This window comes from Mus musculus, chromosome 9 (genome assembly GCF_000001635.26).
Source record: "Mus musculus strain C57BL/6J chromosome 9, GRCm38.p6 C57BL/6J".
Taxonomy (NCBI): Eukaryota; Metazoa; Chordata; class Mammalia; order Rodentia; family Muridae; genus Mus; species Mus musculus.
The window spans coordinates 57,037,426-57,056,852 of record NC_000075.6 but is presented as its reverse complement, the minus strand read 5'-3'; the positions used below and the strand labels follow the sequence as shown (position 1 = coordinate 57,056,852).

The 19,427-nt window shown below is 41.5% G+C and overlaps 1 protein-coding gene across 1 annotated transcript in view; it reads right to left on the bottom strand.

Moving 5' to 3' along the window:
• The window catches only part of Ptpn9 (protein tyrosine phosphatase, non-receptor type 9), a 67,841-nt gene that overhangs the window by 5,956 nt on the left and 42,458 nt on the right, over window positions 1-19,427 (bottom strand). Inside the window, exons 8-10 of the mRNA NM_019651.2 lie at window positions 12,385-12,478; window positions 8,596-8,662; window positions 61-139 (exon numbers count right to left, since the gene is read on the bottom strand). Coding sequence (NP_062625.2) covers window positions 61-139; window positions 8,596-8,662; window positions 12,385-12,478 — 240 coding nt within the window. The remainder of the gene's footprint in view (window positions 1-60; window positions 140-8,595; window positions 8,663-12,384; window positions 12,479-19,427) is intronic.

Here is a 19,427-nt window from a genome sequence, read left to right as displayed (position 1 = left end):
CTTTCTTAATCATTCAAGCTTAGGGTCATGGAATCTATGGTTAAAAGAAGACTAACTCACCGGGTAGTCATGACAATCACCAAAACTTTTTGCTCCCAAACCATAAGCCAGAAGTCACGATAGGTGTTCTCCAAAGGACCTGGAATGAAAGGACAGGAGGGAGAGCGGGCCTTTAGAAGCATGTCTGTCTTCCTCTACTTGTCTTCCAAATAGGATCTCTGAAGTACAGACTGAAACAGGATCTCACTCATATAGACTCAGACTCACTATAGTCCAGCCTGTCCTTGAACTCTGTCTCCACCGCCCAAGTACTAAGATTACAAGTATTCATATGAGCCTTGTCTTAGCTCTCCTTATTCAGCAAGGTCCTCAAACCAACCATATCATCTCTGTATGGGTGAGTATTTTATAACTATGGTTCTAGAGGAGTTAATGCCCTCTTCTGGACTCTCTGAGCACTGCATGTATGTAGTGCATAGACAAAACACCTATTACATAAAATAAAAGGCTGGGGAGATGGCTCAGCAGTTAAGAGCAATGACTGCTCTTCTAGAAATCCTGAGTTCAAGTCTCAGCAACCACATGGTGGTTTACAACCATCTGTAATGGGATCTGAGGCCCTTTTCTGGTATGTCTGAAGACAGCTACAGTGTACTCACATATATAAAATAAATAAAAGCCGGGCAGTGGTGGCGTAGGCCTTTAATCCCAGCACTTGGGAGGCAGAGGCAGGCAGATTTCTGAGTTCGAGGCCAGCCTGGTCTACAGAGTGAGTTCCAGGACAACAGCCAGGGCTACACAGAGAAACCCTGTCTCAAAACAAACTAACTAATAAATGAATAAAAATTTAAAGATAAATTACACTGTACCAAAAATAAAAGAAATTAAGTGTTCAGATTCCAAAGATTCCAGGTGAGCCGTATGTAGGAACATATGTAGCGCCTGAGGCTCTGTGGCTCATCATGTACGGTAGCAAGGGTCAAGTCTATACCTACCTGTCTGTTTCTACCTCAGTAGCCCTCAGCCTCATAATACAGTAACTACTAAACCAGGTTACTTCTGGCCCCCACTGTCTCAAATCCCATAGTCTGAACAGAGACCTAGTCTTCAGAATTCTTTCACTTACTTATGTACTTTCTCTCCCTCGCCCCCTTTTCCTGTTGTGAGATGGGATCTTACTGTGTAACTCAGAGAGGCCTCAAACTTGTGATCCAAATATAGGCATGTGCCATCATGCCAAGTTTTCTTTCTCAACTTTCTTATCTCTAATAATAGGACTTCTAGTATTCTTGGTTAAAATTATTATTGTCACTGTTGTTTTGTTAGTAAGTGCTGGGGTGTGATGAGGTGGCAGGCCTGCCATAGGGCACATGCAGCCTTGAAAGGACCTGATTGCTAAGGACTTGTGTTTTAGGATTGTTTTCTCCTCCACCTTACATGGTGGAGCCATCTTTCCAGCCCTGACTCCCACATTTTACAAGAGTAAATGAGGGGCTAGAAAGATGGCTCAGCGGTTAAGATCAATGACTGCTCTTCTAGAGGTCCTGAGTTCAATTCCCAGCAACCATGTGGTGGTCTGTAATGAGATCTGGTGCCTTCTTCCGGTGTCTGAAGAGAACTACAGTGTACTCACATACATATAATAAATAAATACATCTTTTAAAAAAAAGTTGGAATCCCTTGGGAGGTGGGGAATGACATATGCCTTTAATCCCAGCACAACCTAGGCTACAGAGTGAATTCTAGGACAGTCAGGGCTGACAGAGAAACCCTGTCTGGAGGGGAAGGGAGAAATTCCTGGAATAACAACAGCACACTCACACTAAAGAGGGGAAGAGGGGTAAAAGCCATTGATGGTGACAGATGGTGACACTTGGGAGGCAGAGACAGATGGATCTCTAAGTTCCAGTACAGCCAGGGCTACACAGAGAAACCGTATCTTGAAAAGAAAAAAAAGGGGGGGGTTGGTTTGTGAAGTCAACTTTAACACACCCATCACCCATTTGCATCTTCTCCCAGAAGTTATCAAGCAAAATGTTTTGCCCTTGAAATTAAGTGTCTTTCCTACATCTGCCCTCTCCCCTGTTTTTAATACAATGTTTCAGTACGATGAGAAATTTATCATTTTTAACCTAAGTTACTAATACTATTCTAATGTATTTTTCTGAATATTTCTTCCCCCTTACAGTTTAATACTAAAAAAAAAATACAGTACAGACACAATGTATTTCTCTGACTCTGTTCCATTCATTATATTGTCTCCCTCATCTGTAATACCACTCCATTGTTTAAGACTTGTTTTTTCTTTTCTTTTTTTTTTCCGAGACAGGGTTTCTCTGTCAGCCCTGACTATCCTAGAATTCACTCTGTAGCCTAGGTTGTGCTGGGATTAAGGGCATATGTCATTCCCCACCTCCCAAGGGATTCCAACTTTTTTTTAAAAGATGTATTTATTTATTATATGTATGTGAGTACACTGTAGTTCTCTTCAGACACACTGGAAGAGGGCACCGGATCTCATTACAGATGGTGGTGAGCCACCACGTGGTGCTCCTGGAACTCACTCTGTAGACCAGGTTGACCTCGAACTCAGAAATCCACCTGCCTCTGCCTCCCAGGTGCTGGGATTAAAGGCGTGCACCACCACACCCGGCTAAGACTTATTTTTGTATATGTGTGTTTGGATGTAGGAGTGCTTGGCAGATGTGTGTGGGCACCTGCAGAGGTCAGACTCGCTGGGCCTCGGGTTACAAGCATTACAAGCTCCCCAGTGACCCCTGGAAACTGAACTCTGGTCCTCTGGAAGAGCAGTAAATGCTGAGGCATCTCTCCAGGCCTTCTGTCTATTTTTAAGTGCCCAGTCTTCCTCTAGGCTCTTATTGACCAGGACACTCAAAGGACTTTCTCTCCCATAAGCTCTGGATGGCAAGGCTGGTCCTAAATATTTCAACCATTTAAATTATAGCATATTACATTGGACAGTAAAGAAAATCCCCATTTCAGTAAATAGATGTGAAGGATAAATGCCATTTGCAAAACTGTCCATTATAATTTGAACCTAGGGGCTGGTGAGATGGCTCAGCGGTTAAGAAGAGCATTGACAGCCAGGCGTGGTGGCACACGCCTTTAATCCCAGCACTCGGGAGGCAGAGACAGGCGGATTTCTGAGTTCGAGGCCAGCCTGGTCTACAAAGTGAGTGCCAGGACAGCCAGGGCTACACAGAGAAATCCTGTCTCGAAAAACCAAAAAAAAAAAAAAAAAAGAGCATTTGACTGCTCTTCCGGAGGTCCTGAGTTCAATTCCCAGCAACCACATGGTGGCTCACAACCATCCGTAATGAGATCTGACAACCTTTTCTGGTGTGTCTGAAGACAGCTACAGTGTACTTACATATAATAAACAAACAAATAAATATTTTAAAAAATAATAATAATTTGAACCTGCACGATGAGCACTCTCCAAAAAATGTCTTTGTGATAACTCCTCGGGATAATTCTTTGTTTTCCCAGTGTTTTCCCCTCTCTATATTCAGAGAAGCAGGGTAATATCAAGGGTTAATTGAGACCTGAAAGACCAATGGTCCCATTATTTTTGTTAAAGTCTTTAGTAACCACTAACATTGTGTGTGTGCATATGTAGGAACAGCCTCTCTACTATACATGCGGAAGCCGTGGTCAAGGCCACCTGCCTTGGTTTGCATTTAATGGTATTTTTGTTTTGTTTTGAGATGGGGTCTCTCACTGGAACCTGGTATCTGCCTAGTAGTTACACTGGATAGACCTGAACTGGAGGGATCCTCCTATCTCTGCCTCCCTGACACTAGCACCCCATGACAGCTCACCATCATCCTGTTCCATGGGGTTTGACACTGTCTTCTAGCCCCCATGGTCACTGCATACATGCATGCAGTGAAAACAATTATACATACAAAACAAAAGGTAAATTTTAGAAACAAAAATAAAGACAAGAAGTAGGAGGAGTGACATCCTAGTCTGCAAAGCTAGGTTCCATCACATCACATCAAAGACAGGCAGACAGACAGACATGGAAAGACAGAATAAAGGATCTTATTTCAGAGTGAGAGAAATGGCTGAGTGGTTAAGAGCAGTAGCTGTTCTTTCAGAGGACCCAGGTTCAGTTCCTGGTAACCACATAAGAGCCCACAACCACTCTAATCCAGAGGATCTGATGCCCTCTTCTGACTTCTGTAGGCAATGCATGTATGTGGTACAGAGACTTCAATGTAGGCAAAATACCTATATACATAAAGTAAAAACAAGGAGAAAATGTAAATGGTCTTATCTCAGGACTGGGAAGAGGCAGTATAGCTTAGTGGTAAAGCTCATGCTTAGCATGCCCAAAGCTCTGGGTTCAATTCCCAAATTCCAAACTGTGAGGGGAGATCCTAATTTGGGAAACATATATGTTTCTTCTAAATCTTTCTCTTGTACCACTTAGGAAGTTAAATCCCTCTCTCCACCTCTTTTGTATCTGGTTTATCAGATATTCAGATATTCTGACTGCTTAGCTGTCCCAAATCTAACAATAGTTTTGAGGAGGGGGGAGGTCTTTTGAAACAGGGTCTCAATGTGTAGCAGAGGCTGGTCTTGAATATATGATCCTACAGTTTCTGTCGTCAGCAAGTATTATTCACACTTAGCCATTGCTAATGGTTTGAATATGGAAAGTAAAATGGGGTGTGGGTCAGTGGTCAAACACGCGTTTGCTGTGCAAGGCCCTGGGTTTGAGCAGCAGATCTAGGATCTAGTAATAAAGTGTGAGAAGCACAAAGTGGAGTCTGGATGAGGACGGAGCTTAAAGATGCAGACAAGTGCTTGTATTGCCTTCTCGATGTTCATATATGGGTAATGCTTAACTGTTGCGATTTATTTAGAAAATGAAGATAAAATGGTGGCATACCCCTTTAATCCCAGCACTTGGGAGGCAGAGGCAGCTAGATCTCTGGGTAAGACACCAACCTGACCTACAAAAAGAGTTCCGGGACAGCCAGGATTACACAGAGAAACCCTGTCTCAAAAAATAAAAGCAAAAAAGGAAAATGAAGATAAAAATCATTCACTAACTCCAAGATCCTGAAACAGTGTAAACGTTTTCCAGCATATTTGTTATGTAGCTGTCCATGGCAAAAACTACAACTCTTGAGACTGCAGAGATACCTCAGCAGTTATGAGTACTGGCTGCTCTTCCATCGAGCCGGGGTTGATTCCCATCAACCATATGAGGCTCACAACTACCTGTAACCACAGCTTCAGGAGATCCAACACTCACTCATCTAGCCTCTACTGGCACCAGACATACACATGTCACATCGACATATATATAAGCAAAACACCCATTTGCATAAAATAAAATTGTTTTAAAGTGTAGCTCTTACAACTACATTTGTTGGATGTGTGAATTTTGAATATAGTTTAATACATATAATGTTCTTAGGTATTTCAATTCATTCTAAAACCTTGAATATCTTCATCAGTATCTGCTTCCACAAAGAAGATATTCTAATATCATACGATGTGAGTGCAAGCTGGTCATGCCTATAATCCCAGTACTTGGGAGGAGAAGGCAGCAACAACATCAGGAATTCAAATTCATCCTCAACTGTAAAGAGAGTTCTGGGCCAGCCTGAGTTACATGAAACCTCTTTTCAAAACACAAGATCAAAATAAAAGATGTTGGTGAAGCTGAGTATGATGGTTCATCCCTATATTCTCTACACTTGAGAGGCTTGTGAAGAAGGACCATTGTGAGTTTCAAGCCAGCCCAGACTATAGTCTGAGGCACTATCTCAAAACAAACAACAGCAAATACACCAGAGGCTGTGGGGCTTCATGGTTGGCAATGTGCGTACTTCGTGAGGACCTGCATGTGATCCCTAGTACCCAACAACTTCCTAGCCCCATGCCTCTGCTAGCATCACAGATGTGTAACACCATACTCAGCAAGCTCCAAACCAACATGGGCTGTCTGAAAATAAAAACAAGGAAAGAAGCTGGGAGAAATGGCTCATTGGGTAAAAATTCTTGCTACACAACCATGAAAACCTCAATGAAATCCCAGGGACACACATAGAAAGGTAGGCATACTTATAACTCTAGCACTCGGGGAAAGGATGGCTCTCTAGGGCTTGATTACCACCAGCCTAGCTCCAGGTTCAGTGAGAGACCCTGTCTCAAAAGAACAAAGCGGGGAGTGACAGAACAGGACGCCTGACGCTCTCCTCTAGATCTGCCCACACACAAATTAACACACACACATATGTATGTCTGTGTGTGTATGCATGTGTACATGTGTGTGCACATGTCTGTGTGAGCATATACCATACCACATACATATAACTGGACATCTATAGATGTAAAGTGACTGCTTACTTTGACACAGAAGAACCAATCCACTGAGTTGACTTGAGAGAACTTCTGTAGCAGAAATGGATTCAAATTCTAGTTCTGTTCCTAGCTATGTGTTCAAGGTCACCTAACCAATTGGGTTTCAGTTTTCTTGCTGGCCTCAAACTCAGAAATCTACCTGCCTCTGCCTCCCAAGTGCTGCGATCAAAGGCGTGCGCCACCACGCCCAGCTGGTTTCAGTTTTCTTAACTAAACTAAACACACACACACACACACACAAATAAAATTTAAAAACCTACTTTCAGCCGGGCAGTGACGACACACGCCTTTAATCCCAGCACTTGGGAGGCAGAGGCAGGTGAATTTCTGAGTTTGGGGCCAGCCTGGTCGACAGAGTGAGTTCCAGGACAGCCAGGGCAACACAGAGAAACCTTGTCTCAAAAAAACCTACTTTCGTATTTAATAATCAGAAATTATGCTCTTGAAATATAATACATACTCTTACAGATGACATTAAACATTAAAAACATTAATACTATATATGTAGATCTATGTAAACATCAGACACTAGAGTAGTGTATGGTAGCTCCTACATGTAATCCCAGCAATTGGAAGGGAGAGGCAGAAGGACCAGGAGTTCATAGACATCCTTCACTACACAACCAGTATCAAAGAGCCTAAAGTAGATGAGACCCCTGCCATGTGTGTGTACACATATATGTGCACATGCATACTATTCATTCCTTGAATATATCACTATATATTATTGCAGTAGCACCCAATGGAACACCAGTATAACCTTACAGATAGAATGTCTACAACTGTCCCAGTAATTTGTCCTTAATACCACTTTCTCCCTATGGAGGATACATCATAAGGTCCACTTACCTTTAGTTATTTCTTTAGTTATCTATAACAGTTCTCTTCCTTTTTCTTTTGTCATGACAATAACATTAAAGAGTTTAAGTTACTTACTTTTTTTTTTCTTTTCAAGATAGAGTTTTGCTGTGTAACCCCAGGCTTGCCTCCAATTAACTACTCAGAATAGGCAAGCTTTGAACTTGGGCTCCTCTGGGTCATGGGATTACAAGCATGTATGTACCCATATGCCTAGCCTGAGCTAGTTTTCTCGTCCTGTCTAAACAATCTGGATTTGACTGATTTGTTACTCAATAACTAGATTCAGATTTCTTTTGATTGTTATTACTGTTTTCTTGAGATGGTAGAGATCTAACGCAAACTTTTCGGCATGTGCTGTATCACTAAATTACATTCCCAGCCTGAGTCAGTTCTGATTCGCTATACTCTTGGATTACTAGACTAAATCACAGTCCAAAACCCTCGCTGGCAATCAGTAACTTTATAGGTTTACATTGCTTTTTTTTCTCTGTGTATTGAGTTTCTATGCACTTCTGGAATTGAAACTTGAAACTTATCTGTCCTCTTCAGCTACCAAACTTTATAAAAACCAGGATTTTAGTGGTCAGAACAAATTTCCTTTAAGCCGGGAGGTGGTGGCACACGCCTTTAATCCCAGCACTTGAGATGCAGAGACAGGCGGATTTCTGAGTTCCAGGCCAGCCTGGTCTACAAAGTGAGTTCCAGGACAGCCAAGGCTATACAGAGAAACCCTGTCCTGAAAAAAAATTTTTTTTCCTTTAAAAATGATGACATCTGATTGATATAGTTGCACCATTAATACTAACACTGGGGAGGCAGAGGCAGATGTGGATCTCTGAGTTCAAGGACAGCCTGGTCTACAAAGCAAATTCCAGGACAGTCAGGGCTACACAGTGAAACACACACACACACACACACACACACACACACACACACACACACGCACGTTATCTAGATCCTGGAAAGTTGCCTCAACAGTTAAGAATGCTTACTGCTCAATCTGAGGACTAGATATTTTGGATTTTAGCACTTACACAAAACCTGAAGATAGGGGCTGGAGAGATAGCTCAGTGGTAAAGAGCACTTGCTGCCTTTATCAAGGACACAGGTTTGACTCCCAGTACCCACATGGCAGCTTACAACCATCCATAACTCCAGAAGATCTGACACCCTCTTCTGGTTTCTACATACACCAGGTTTATGGTATACAGACTTACATGCAGACCAAACACTCGTACACATATAATTAATTAAAATTAAGAAATCACCTGAAATGAGGAACCACACACAGGAGCCACAAAATCAACAGGTAAGGCTAAAACAGCTTACCTTGTGTACCAATATAAGCATTCTTCTGCTTGTAACCATCCATGAAACTGGCATTGATGTAATCTGTCTAATAATAAAAGGAAGACATTATTACAAGAACATGCATATGCCATTTGACTCACAAAATGATGTATGTGATGGGTAAATTCAATTCAAGGTATGGATATTCTCTTCCTATCAAACAGAAAATGAAAAGTTACAGGCCCAATTTAGCATGGAGGTGGATCTTGAGATATTTTTATTGGTAATGAAACGGAGTAAAGAGGAGGCAGGGACATAGCCGGGTAGAAGAGTGTTTCTGTGGGTCACTTGCTTCACTTTGGCAAATGTACTAGGACAACTGGATGGATGGATGGATGGATGGATGGATGGATGGATGGATGGATGGATGAGTGGATGGATGGATGGATAGATGGATAGATTTCACAACGGCCCTTTTACCGTACCATGCATTTAAATCCTGTAATCCTAGCACTCAAGGGGCAGAGGCTAGAGGATCACTTCAAGTTCAAGGCCAACCTTGTCTACAATAGTAAATTCTAAACCAATATATTGAGATCTTCTTCTTAAAAATGAAAACTTAGCCGGGCATGGTGGCGCATGCCTTTAATCCCAGCACTTGGGAGGCAGAGGCAGGCGGATTTCTGAATCCTGGTCTACAAAATGAGTTCCAGGACAGCCAGGGCTATAGAGAAACCCTGTCTCGAAAAACCAAAAGAAAGAAAGAAAGAAAGAAAGAAAGAAAGAAAGAAAGAAAGAAAGAAAGAAAGAAAGAAAGAAAGAAAGAAAGAGAAAAGAAAACTTATAAAGGAAAACAAAATACCTCAAAATAAAATAAAGACCCAAAGAAAAACGTTAAGATAAACTCTCAGACAAAAGAAACTGGGCAAGCCAGGTAGTGGTGGCTCACACCTTTAATCCCAGCACTTGGGAGGCAGAGGCAGGAGGATTTCTGAGTTCGAGGCCAGCCTGGTCTACAGAGTGAATTCCAGTACAGCCAGGGCTACACAGAGAAACCCTGTCTTGAAAAAAAAAACAAAAAAACAAAAAAAACAAAACAAAACAAAAAAAGAAGAAGAAGAAGAAGAAAGAGAGAGAGAAAGAGAAAGAAAAAACTGGGCAAGCCACAGTGGAACAGGTCAGTAAGCAGCACTCCTGCATGGTCTGCTTCAGTTCTGAACCTGCATCCCCACCTTGGCTTCCTGTGATGATGGACTGTAGCATGTACATGTAAGCAATATAAACTCTCTCCTCCTCAAACTGCTTTCAGTCAGTGTTTATCATAGCAACAGAAGATAAGAACAAACAAACACATCACTAAAACTAAAAAGGAGACATAATTTTCAAAAATGTAAATCTAGGCTGCATCTATGACTCAGTGATTCAAGAGTTTGCCTAGCAAGCATGGAGCCCTGGGCTCAAACCTCAGCATCTCAAAACAAACAAACACAAAACTGGGCATGGTGCTGTACTCATATGATCCTAGCACTTGTAGAGAAAGGCAGGAGGGTCAGAGGTCAAGGTCATCCTGGAGTGCATAGTATGTTTGAGGCCAGTTTGGCCTACATGAGACCCTGTCAGTAAACAAATAATAAACAAAGCTCATATTGTGGTAAATGCCTCTGAACCAAAAATTCTAGAAAGTAAGACAGGTGGCCAGACTGGTTGTATAACAACATCCAACTTCAAAAAAAAAAAAAAAATTCAAGGGCAGGGACCTAAATGTCCATTTACTGTGAAAACAGTCTCTGGCATTGTTTGTAGCAATGGAATTAAAAGTCAGGTAATGAACTTAAGATTAACTACAGAATGATTAGAATCATCTCCTGTTATAATTGGCTCTACTCATTTACAACTATTTGTGAATATACTCATCCACAAATATATTCCCATTACCTGCAAATAAACCAGATGCTAATCGTCAGATTATTATTGGATGACTAGAAAAATCGGCTACACTGGGATTCACTCAAACATATTTCTTTGTTTGTTTTTGTTGTTGTTGTTGTTTTTGTTTTTTCAAGACAGGGTTTCTCTGTATAGCTCTGGCTGTCCTGGAGCTCACTTTGTAGACCAGGCTGGCCTCGAACTCAGAAATCCGCCTGCCTCTGCCTCCCGAGTGCTGGGATTAAAGGCGTGCACCACCATGCCCGGCTTCAAACATATTTCTTAAAACCTGCTGAATGCTGGGCTTGGTGGTGCATGCCTTTAATCCCAGCACTTTAATCCCAGGCAGAGGCAGGTGAATTTCTGAGTTCGGGGCCAGCCTGGTCTACAGAGTGAGTTCCACGACAGCTAAGGCTACACAGAGAAACCCTGTCTCGAAAAACCAAAAACCAAAAACCAAAAACAACAACAACAACAAAAACCCTGCTGAACACTGCTATATACACTGGTGACAGAGTGCGTGCGCGCGTACACACACACACAACCACCAGGTATTTTTGACTCAATCACCATCCTTTCCTCCTGAAGAGACTGTACTCAGACAATTTCAGCAGTACTGAGCGTAACAGCTTGGCTAAAAGAATTCTGGGCAGGACTATGAATGCCTGAAATAGAAGGGTCAAGAAACTGTAAAAGCAGAATCCATGATTTTTCTCAAAATTATCCTTAAGCAAACTAAGGGCTAATATATCAAATTTTTATAATACAAGTCATGTTAAATAGATGTTCTTAATTTTCTTTACTTTGAAAAAAGGAACTATAATCAATAGTAAGTTTTGGAGAGGGAAGGGTTCTTTGCTTGATTAGGATTCCCCCCCCCATTTGTTTATTATTTCTGTGGTGTGTGTGTTGGAGGGTGAGTACTTGGGCACACATGCACACATCTGCGTGCCATACCACTTATATGAAGGTTAGACAACAACTCGAGGGAAGTCATGATTTTTCTTTTGTACCCTGTGATTCTGGGCATTGATTGAGGTTGTGAAGCTGGGCAGCAAATGCCTTAAGGTGCTGAGCCATCTAACCAGCCCAGGGCTTGCTTGATTTACTCTATTCTTCATTTTCTTTAAGAGGTTATGTAGCCCTCTCACATAAAGGTAACAGCACTTGCTACACAACCTGAGGAGGGATTCAGCCCCAGGAACCATATGATGGGAAAATAAACAAACAACTTCCAAATGTTGTCTTCTAACCTCTCATAAGCACTGTGGCACATGTACACATACACTAACTATAAATAACAGCCAGACATATGCCCCACTTTTTTTTTTTTTTAGACAGGGTCTCTCTACATAGCCTTGGCTGTCCTGGGACTCACTCTGTAGACCAGGCTATCATACATCTTTAATGGAAGCACTTGGGAGGCAAAGACAGGCTTATCTTTTTGAGTTAAAAGTCAACGTGGGCCAGGCCGTGGGGGCGCACGCCTTTAATCCTAGCACTCGGGAGGCAGAAGCAGGTGGATTTCTGAGTTCGAGGCCAGCCTGATCTACAAAGTGAGTTCCAGGACAGCCAGGGCTACACAGAGAAACCCTGTCTCGAAAAACCAAAAAAAAAAAAAGGTCAGAGTGGTCTATACTGCAAGTTCCAGGCCATGCAAGACTATATATAGTGAGACACTGAGTTAAAATTAAAAAAAAAAGAAAACAAACAAACAAACAACAACAAAAACCCTCATAATATACCAGACTGTCAGCATTTACAACAAAATTGATTGATTCTCTTTAGTGTGGCAACATGAGTATTTAAGGACTGTCTCAAGCCATAGAATACACATCAAAATCAGAACTCAAATGTCATCTCTCTGGTGTTGGGTCCATTTCACGGCATTTATCTATCTACCTGAGTGTGGCCACTCCGTTTTGTCAGCTTCACTCGGGTTTGGTCTAGGCAGGGTACATCTCCATATCTGTTTTTTTCTAGGTTTCCTGGAGACCTGAAGAAAATTAAGAGGCAAGTTAAACCAAGGGGAAGTGTGAGGATCTTAGCTACATGCAGAGCTTCAGGACAGCCAGGACTATACAAGATCCCTTCTCTAAGGGGGCTGAACCAGTGGAAGAGTACTTGCAGAGCCTCAACGCTCACTGCTTTTGCTTTAAGCTGTTTGACTCTGAAAAATTTTTTGTTTAGATATATTATTGATTAAAAACTAAAAACTTAACCATCAACAAATAATAATATCTTATATTGTTGGAGAGCTGGGGTGCAGCTCAGTTGGAATAGCACTTGCTTAACATGCACAAAACACTGGGTTGGCTCTTCAGTTGCTGCATAAGCTGGTGTTGTAGTAAACACCTGTAAGGCAAGCCCTCAGGTTGTAGAGCCAGGAAGACCAGAGGTTCAACATCAAACTTACTACATATAGAGTTTGAGACCCTGTCTCAAAGGTATTCTATACTATAGAATATGTATACATAATGGTATGAGCAAACTGGCTGGAAATACACTGTCTTCATTCTAGGACCTATATATGTATCTGCTTATTTGTGTATCTGTGTATCTAAGACCTATTGTGTATCAGAGAGAACTAAGGGTGAGGGCTGGGAGCCATTTCAGCTTCATAATGAATTCTTTTACATAATAAAGAAAAAAACAAACACCACAAAACAGAAACAAGTATCCCTCTAATCACAGGATTCCTGGAGATTTTTATACTTTGGACTTTTCTACATACATTTTTTATTTAATCTTTTTAATTAAAATGTCATTTATCTACTTGGTGTCGGAGGTACATGTAGAAATCAGGAATCACAGAAGTTAGTTCTCTCTACTAAATGAGTTCCAAGGACCAAACTCAGGTCCTTGGCTTAGCAGCAAAGTGTTTATGCACAAAGCCCTTCATTGGTGAATGGTTTGTTGTTCTGGGCCAGGCTCTCACACCACAGCTCAGGTCAGCCTCACACTCTTGAGCTACTATACCTGGCTCATTTCTACTTTTTTTTTTTTTTTTTAAAGATTTACTTATTTTATATTTGTGAGTACACTGTCGCTGTCTTCAGACACACCAGAAGAGGGCATCAGATCCCATTACAGATGGTTGTGAGACAACAATGTAGTTCCTGGGAATTGAACTCAGGACCTCTGGAAGAGCAGGCAGTGCTCTTAGTCACTGAGCTATCTCTACAGCTCCCTCTTTTCTACATCTTAAAAACTCTTTGAGGCTAGAACGATAGCTTGGTAGTTAAGAACACTTAGAACTGCCTGTAATGCCAACTCTAGGGGGATCTAATACCTCTGTGAAATCTGTACCCATAACTTATACACACAGAGACACACATATACTCATAAATTTAAAAAAATGCTTTTTCATCTTTTTTTTTTCTTTTCTGTTTTTCAAGACAGGGTTTCTCTATGTAGCCCTGGCTGTCCTGGAACTCACTATTAGATCAGGCTGTCCTCAAGCTCAGAGATCTACCTGCCTCAGCTGCCCACGTGTTGGGATTAAAGGCTTGCAACACCAGTGCCCGGCATCTTTTCATCTTTTCAACAAAGCTTCTTGTGAAGCAAAGGTTTTATTATTTATAAAGTACCACTTATAAATATTTGTAAAAATCATTTTCCAGGTGTGAATTTTGACTTTGTGTTTTTCTTTTTAACTAAAAAAAAAAAAAAAAATGTAGACAGGCAATGGTGGCACATACCTTTAATCCCAGTACTCAGGAGGCAGAGACAGACAGATCTCTATGAATTCAAGGCCAGCCTGGTCTACAGACAAGTTCCAGGACAGCAGTCAGGGCTACACACACAGAGAAACCCTGTCTTAAACAAACAAAACCTGGAGAGAGAGGGGGGAGAGAGAGAGAGAGAGAGAGAGAGAGAGAGAGAGAGAGAGAGAGAGAGAGAGAGAGAGAGAGAGAGAGGGAGAGGGAGAGAGAGAGGGAGGGGTAGAGAGAGATGGAGAGGGGTTAAAGCCAGGTATACTATAATTAAAGGACAGTAGGACAGTTAGGGATGATGAGATGGCTCAGTAATCAAGAACACACAGAGACTGCTTTTCAAGAGGACCCAGGCTGGATTTCTGACTCCCATTTGACTGCTGACAACAAGCTGTAACTCTAGTCCTTGAGGCTCCATAGCCCTCTTTTGGTGTCCAAGGGCACTACACACATGGTAGTCAAACATACACAAAAATAACCATACACATACAATAAAAATAAAATCTCAAAAAATGTAATATTACATATATTTATAATTGTGGTGGTTTGTATATGCTCAACCCAGGGAATGGCACAATTTTGAAGGTGTGGCCTTGTTGGAGTAGGTGTGTCATTGTGGGTGTGGGTTATAAGACTCTCCTCCTAGCTGCCTGGAAGTCAGTATATTGCTAGCAGCCTTCAGATGAAGGAAGATGTAGAACTCCTAGTACTTCCTATACCATGCCTGTCTGGATTCTGCTATGTTCCTGCCTTGATGATAATGGACTGAACCTCTGAACCTATAAGCCAGCCCCAATTAAATGTTGTCCTTATAAGAGTTGCCTTGGTTATGGTGTTTGTTCACAGCAGTAAAAGCCTAACTAAGATAATAATATATAATATTGTATTATATAATATGTAACCAAACACACACACACACACACACACACACACACACACACACACACACAAACACAAATAAAAGGAGAAAATTGCCTCTTCTCATTTACTAACACATTATTTTCCCTCTTCCAAAGTTCTATCAAAAGCTGGGCATGATAACAAGCACCTTTAACCCCAGCACTCGGGAGGCAGAGGCAGGCAGATTTTTTTTTTTTTTTTTTTTTTTGCAGTGATAAAATACCATGACCAAGACAACTCATAAAAGAAAGAATTTAATTAATTGGGCTTATGTTTTCAGAGGAATAGAGTCAATGATGGTGGAACAAAGGTACAGTGGTAAACTGACTGAGCACTCACAGCTCAAAGTGCAAGGCAAAGAGACACACTAGAATGTCACAGTCTTCTGAACTTCAAAGCTAATCCCGAGTGACACCTCCACAAATAAGGCCATACCTCTTAATCCTTCCCAGTGGTCCCACAAACTGGGCACCGAGTCTTCGAGTACTAGCCCAGGAAGTCGTCTGCAATCAGACAGCTACACTGTGCATTGTTTGTTTATTGCTTGGTTGAGTCTTCGAATACTAGCCCAGGGAGTCGTCTGCAATCAGACAGCTACACTGTGCATTGTTTGTTTATTGCTTGGTTGGGTTGGGTTTTTGTTTGTTTGTTTTTTCTTTCTCCTTTTTTTGGGGAGGGTGGGGTGGGAGTGGAGGTGTGTTTCAAGACAGTTTCTATGTGTAGCAGCCCTGGCTGTCCTGGAATTCACTTTGTAGATCAGGATAGCCTCAAACTCACAGAGATCTGCTTGCCTCTGCCTCCTGGGTACTAGGATTAAAGCAGTGAACCACACCACACTTCACTTAACTACACTGTCTTTAAAAATAAAAAATAAAAAAAATTGAGGGGAGCGTTGAACAATTGAAACTCTGATATTTACTTCACAATCCAGAATTCCAAGAGAGATACAGTTTGCTCTCTGTAGGCAGTCTTACTAGACCCTGGTTGAAGAAGGGAAGACCAGGAGCTAGTAAGGCTTATGGTTCTAGATCATCAAGCAAGAGCTCCACAGTTCAATCAAAGGCACAACCATGAAGTCCTCTCAATTCTAAAATAGCAGCAGATTGAAATGGTACAAGCAGACAACCTCGCTCTTTCAAGATGATTGCTTGAGGCAACGAGTAACTACAGGAGTACCCATATCAAAATCTTAAAGCTCCCAAAAGTGTATTCTTTCTTGCTCCCAAGTTATTTCCTTAATTCCTACTGAGGAAACTGAAGATAGTGGTGCATACCTGTAATTCCATCATACAAGAGGGAGAGACAGAAATATCATTAGTTCAAAGTCATCCTTGGCTACACAGCAAGTTTTAGGGGGCACCCTGGGCTAGATGAGACCCTATGGAGTAGGAAGAAAAGGTGTAGGGTGGGTGACAGTGGCTATGGGGAAAGTTGTGCATGGTAGTTTTGAAGAGTGGTTCGGCACTTAAGAGACTGAGACAGGAGGATCATCATTTTAGGCTAGCCAGATACAAAGTCTGTTCAAGGATAGTTAGGGAACAACTGTTCTGCCTTGGAAGCAGATTTAATATATAAATCTAGAGATCTTCAGCACATAAAAAGAAAAAGAAGTTAGAGAAAATAGTATTTCTTTCTCTTTTTTGTTTTGTTTGTTTTTCAAGACAAGGATTCTCTATGTAACAGCTCTGGCTATCCTGGAACTAGCTTTGTAGGTCAGGCTGGCCTCTAACTCTCAGAGATCCTCCTACTTCTGCCACCCTAGTACTAGGATTAAAGGCATGTGCCACAACTGCCCAGCTTTCCCCTCTTAATATATGCCCTGCTTTCCCTTTCGTTTCTCTACAAACCCAGGACCTCATCAATTCCAGACAGCGCTCGACCATGAGACTACAGCCCTAGCTTCTTTTTCCTTCTTTTACACTTTTTAAAAGATTTATTTATTTATTTACTTATTATTATTATTAAATCTGACTGTAGCTGTCTTCAGACACCCCAGAAGAGGGCGTCAGATTCCATTACAGATGGTCATGAGCCACCATGTGGTTGCTGGGATTTGAATTCAGGACCTCTGGTAGAGCAGTCAGTGCTCTTACCACTGAGCCATCTCTCCAGCCCCAAAACCTTACACTTATTTTTATTTATTACTGATATTACCATAGGGTTGTGGGAGAAAGAGAGGATGCACACATGCTACAGTGCATTGTGTAGAAGTCAGAGGACAACTTCCATGAGTCAGTTTTCTCCTCCCACGTGGGCCCCAGGAACCCCACTCATGACTCAGGTCATGAGGCTTGGCGGCAGCACCTCCACCTGCTCAGCCAAGTCACTAGTCTTACATTCTCGCTCTACTTACTGGCTTCTTTCTCAATGGCCTTGCCTCAGTTTACTAACTCATCATTGTCCTTCTTTGGCATTTTCTTCAGACCATGACTAACCTGAACAAGAATTCTGAGATGAAAAAGGTACTCAGAGAACCATGGATTCCTAAAACATTTAAAAGAAGACAAACATTCAATAGCCACGTATTACACATATTCCAACCACATATTTCAGAAAAACTAAGGTATAGAGTGAAGGAAAAAAAACAAACAGAAGGGACCTCTAGCTAACTTAGAATTTAAACTAATAGCCCACTGCGAGCAAGCTTAATTTATAACAGACAAAGTTCACTAATAGGAGAAAAACAGCCAATGTCAATGTTGTAAGAGGGCTGGAGAGATAGCTAAGAACACTAGTTGCTTTTTCAGAGAACCCAAAGTCAAACAGAACCCACCTGGCAGCTCACACTCTTCTGTAACTCTGGTCTCAGGGGATCCAATGCCCTCTACTGCCACTCTGAGCACTGCATGCATGTGGTGCACAGACACACATTCAGGCAACACTCATACATAAAATATAATAAAATATATTTAAAAAAATTAAACACAGTTAAGTTATAGATAAGTGTGGTAGTGTACACCTTTAAGAGCAGCACTAGAGATGCAGAGATAGAGGGATCTCTGTGAGGGCACCCTGTTTTGGTGAATTACGGGTTAGCCAAGACTACATAGTAGGATATTGTCTCAAATAAAAACAAAGTAAAACTTTGATTATTTTAAAAAGACAGATAGGCAGGCAGGCAGACAGGCAGGCAAACAGACAAACAGGGTGAAGAACAATTAGAGAGAACAGTCAACATCAAATTTTGGCCTCTACAGATATACAGATACAAATATACACAAACACACCCTATAACAAAAGGGGCAGAAATACTCTATGCTGCAACCATAGGCATTAAGTCTCTATGCATCAATAATGAACAAACCAGATGATTCTATGCTAGGACTTGGGTAGAGGCAAAGTTCTAAAAGTTTAAATTCCTAAGAAACAACTCTTCTCTGTTCCTGCTATAGAATTCTTTTAAATTCACAGTACACTTCCTGACACAATCTAGCATTTTATTACACTTTGGGTCTTTTTCTTTTTTTTTTTTTTTTTTCTTTTTTTTTTTAAAGATTTATTTATTAATATATGTAAGTACACTGTAGCTGTCTTCAGACACACCAGAAGAGGGAGTCAGATCTTGTTACGGATGGTTGTGAGCCACCATGTGGTTGCTGGGATTTGAACTCTGGACCTTCAGAAGAGCAGTCGGGTGCTCTTACCCACTGAGCCATCTCACCAGCCCCGGGTCTTTTTCAAACAGCATTTGCATCTCAATAAAATACCTAAGAATACCATATTGGTACATGCCTATGCAGCACTTTGGAGGCAAAGACAGGAGGATCAATGTAAGGTCCAGGTCAGTCTGGTCTACAAAGTGAGTTCCAGGCCAGCCTAGGCCAGCCATACCGTTTCAAAAAACAAAAGCCAAAAAAAAAAAAAAAAAAAAAAAGAAGAAGGAAGGAGGAAATATAGGTATATATAATTACAAAGTTTCCCTATTCATAACCAAAGATGACCAAAAATTTCAAAGCATAAGATATCAGTAATAAGGCCAGGAGTGTTGGTGCACACCTTTAATCCCAGCACTTGGGAGGCAGAGGCAGGCAGATTTCTAAGTTCGAGGCCAGCCTGGTCTACAGAGTGAGTTCCAGGACAGCCAAGGCTACACAGAGAAATCCTGTCTCGAAAAACAAACAAACAAAAAAAAATCAGTAATAAGCCCAAGTCCAAAGCAGGAGATAACTCAGATAAAAAACAGGAGATAACTCTATTAAAGTGACTGAGGGCTGGTGAGATGGCTCAGTGGGTAAGAGCACTGACTGCTCTTCTGACGGTCCCAAGTTCAAATCCCAGTAACCACATGGTAGCTCACAACCATCTGTGAGATCTGACACCCTCTTCTGG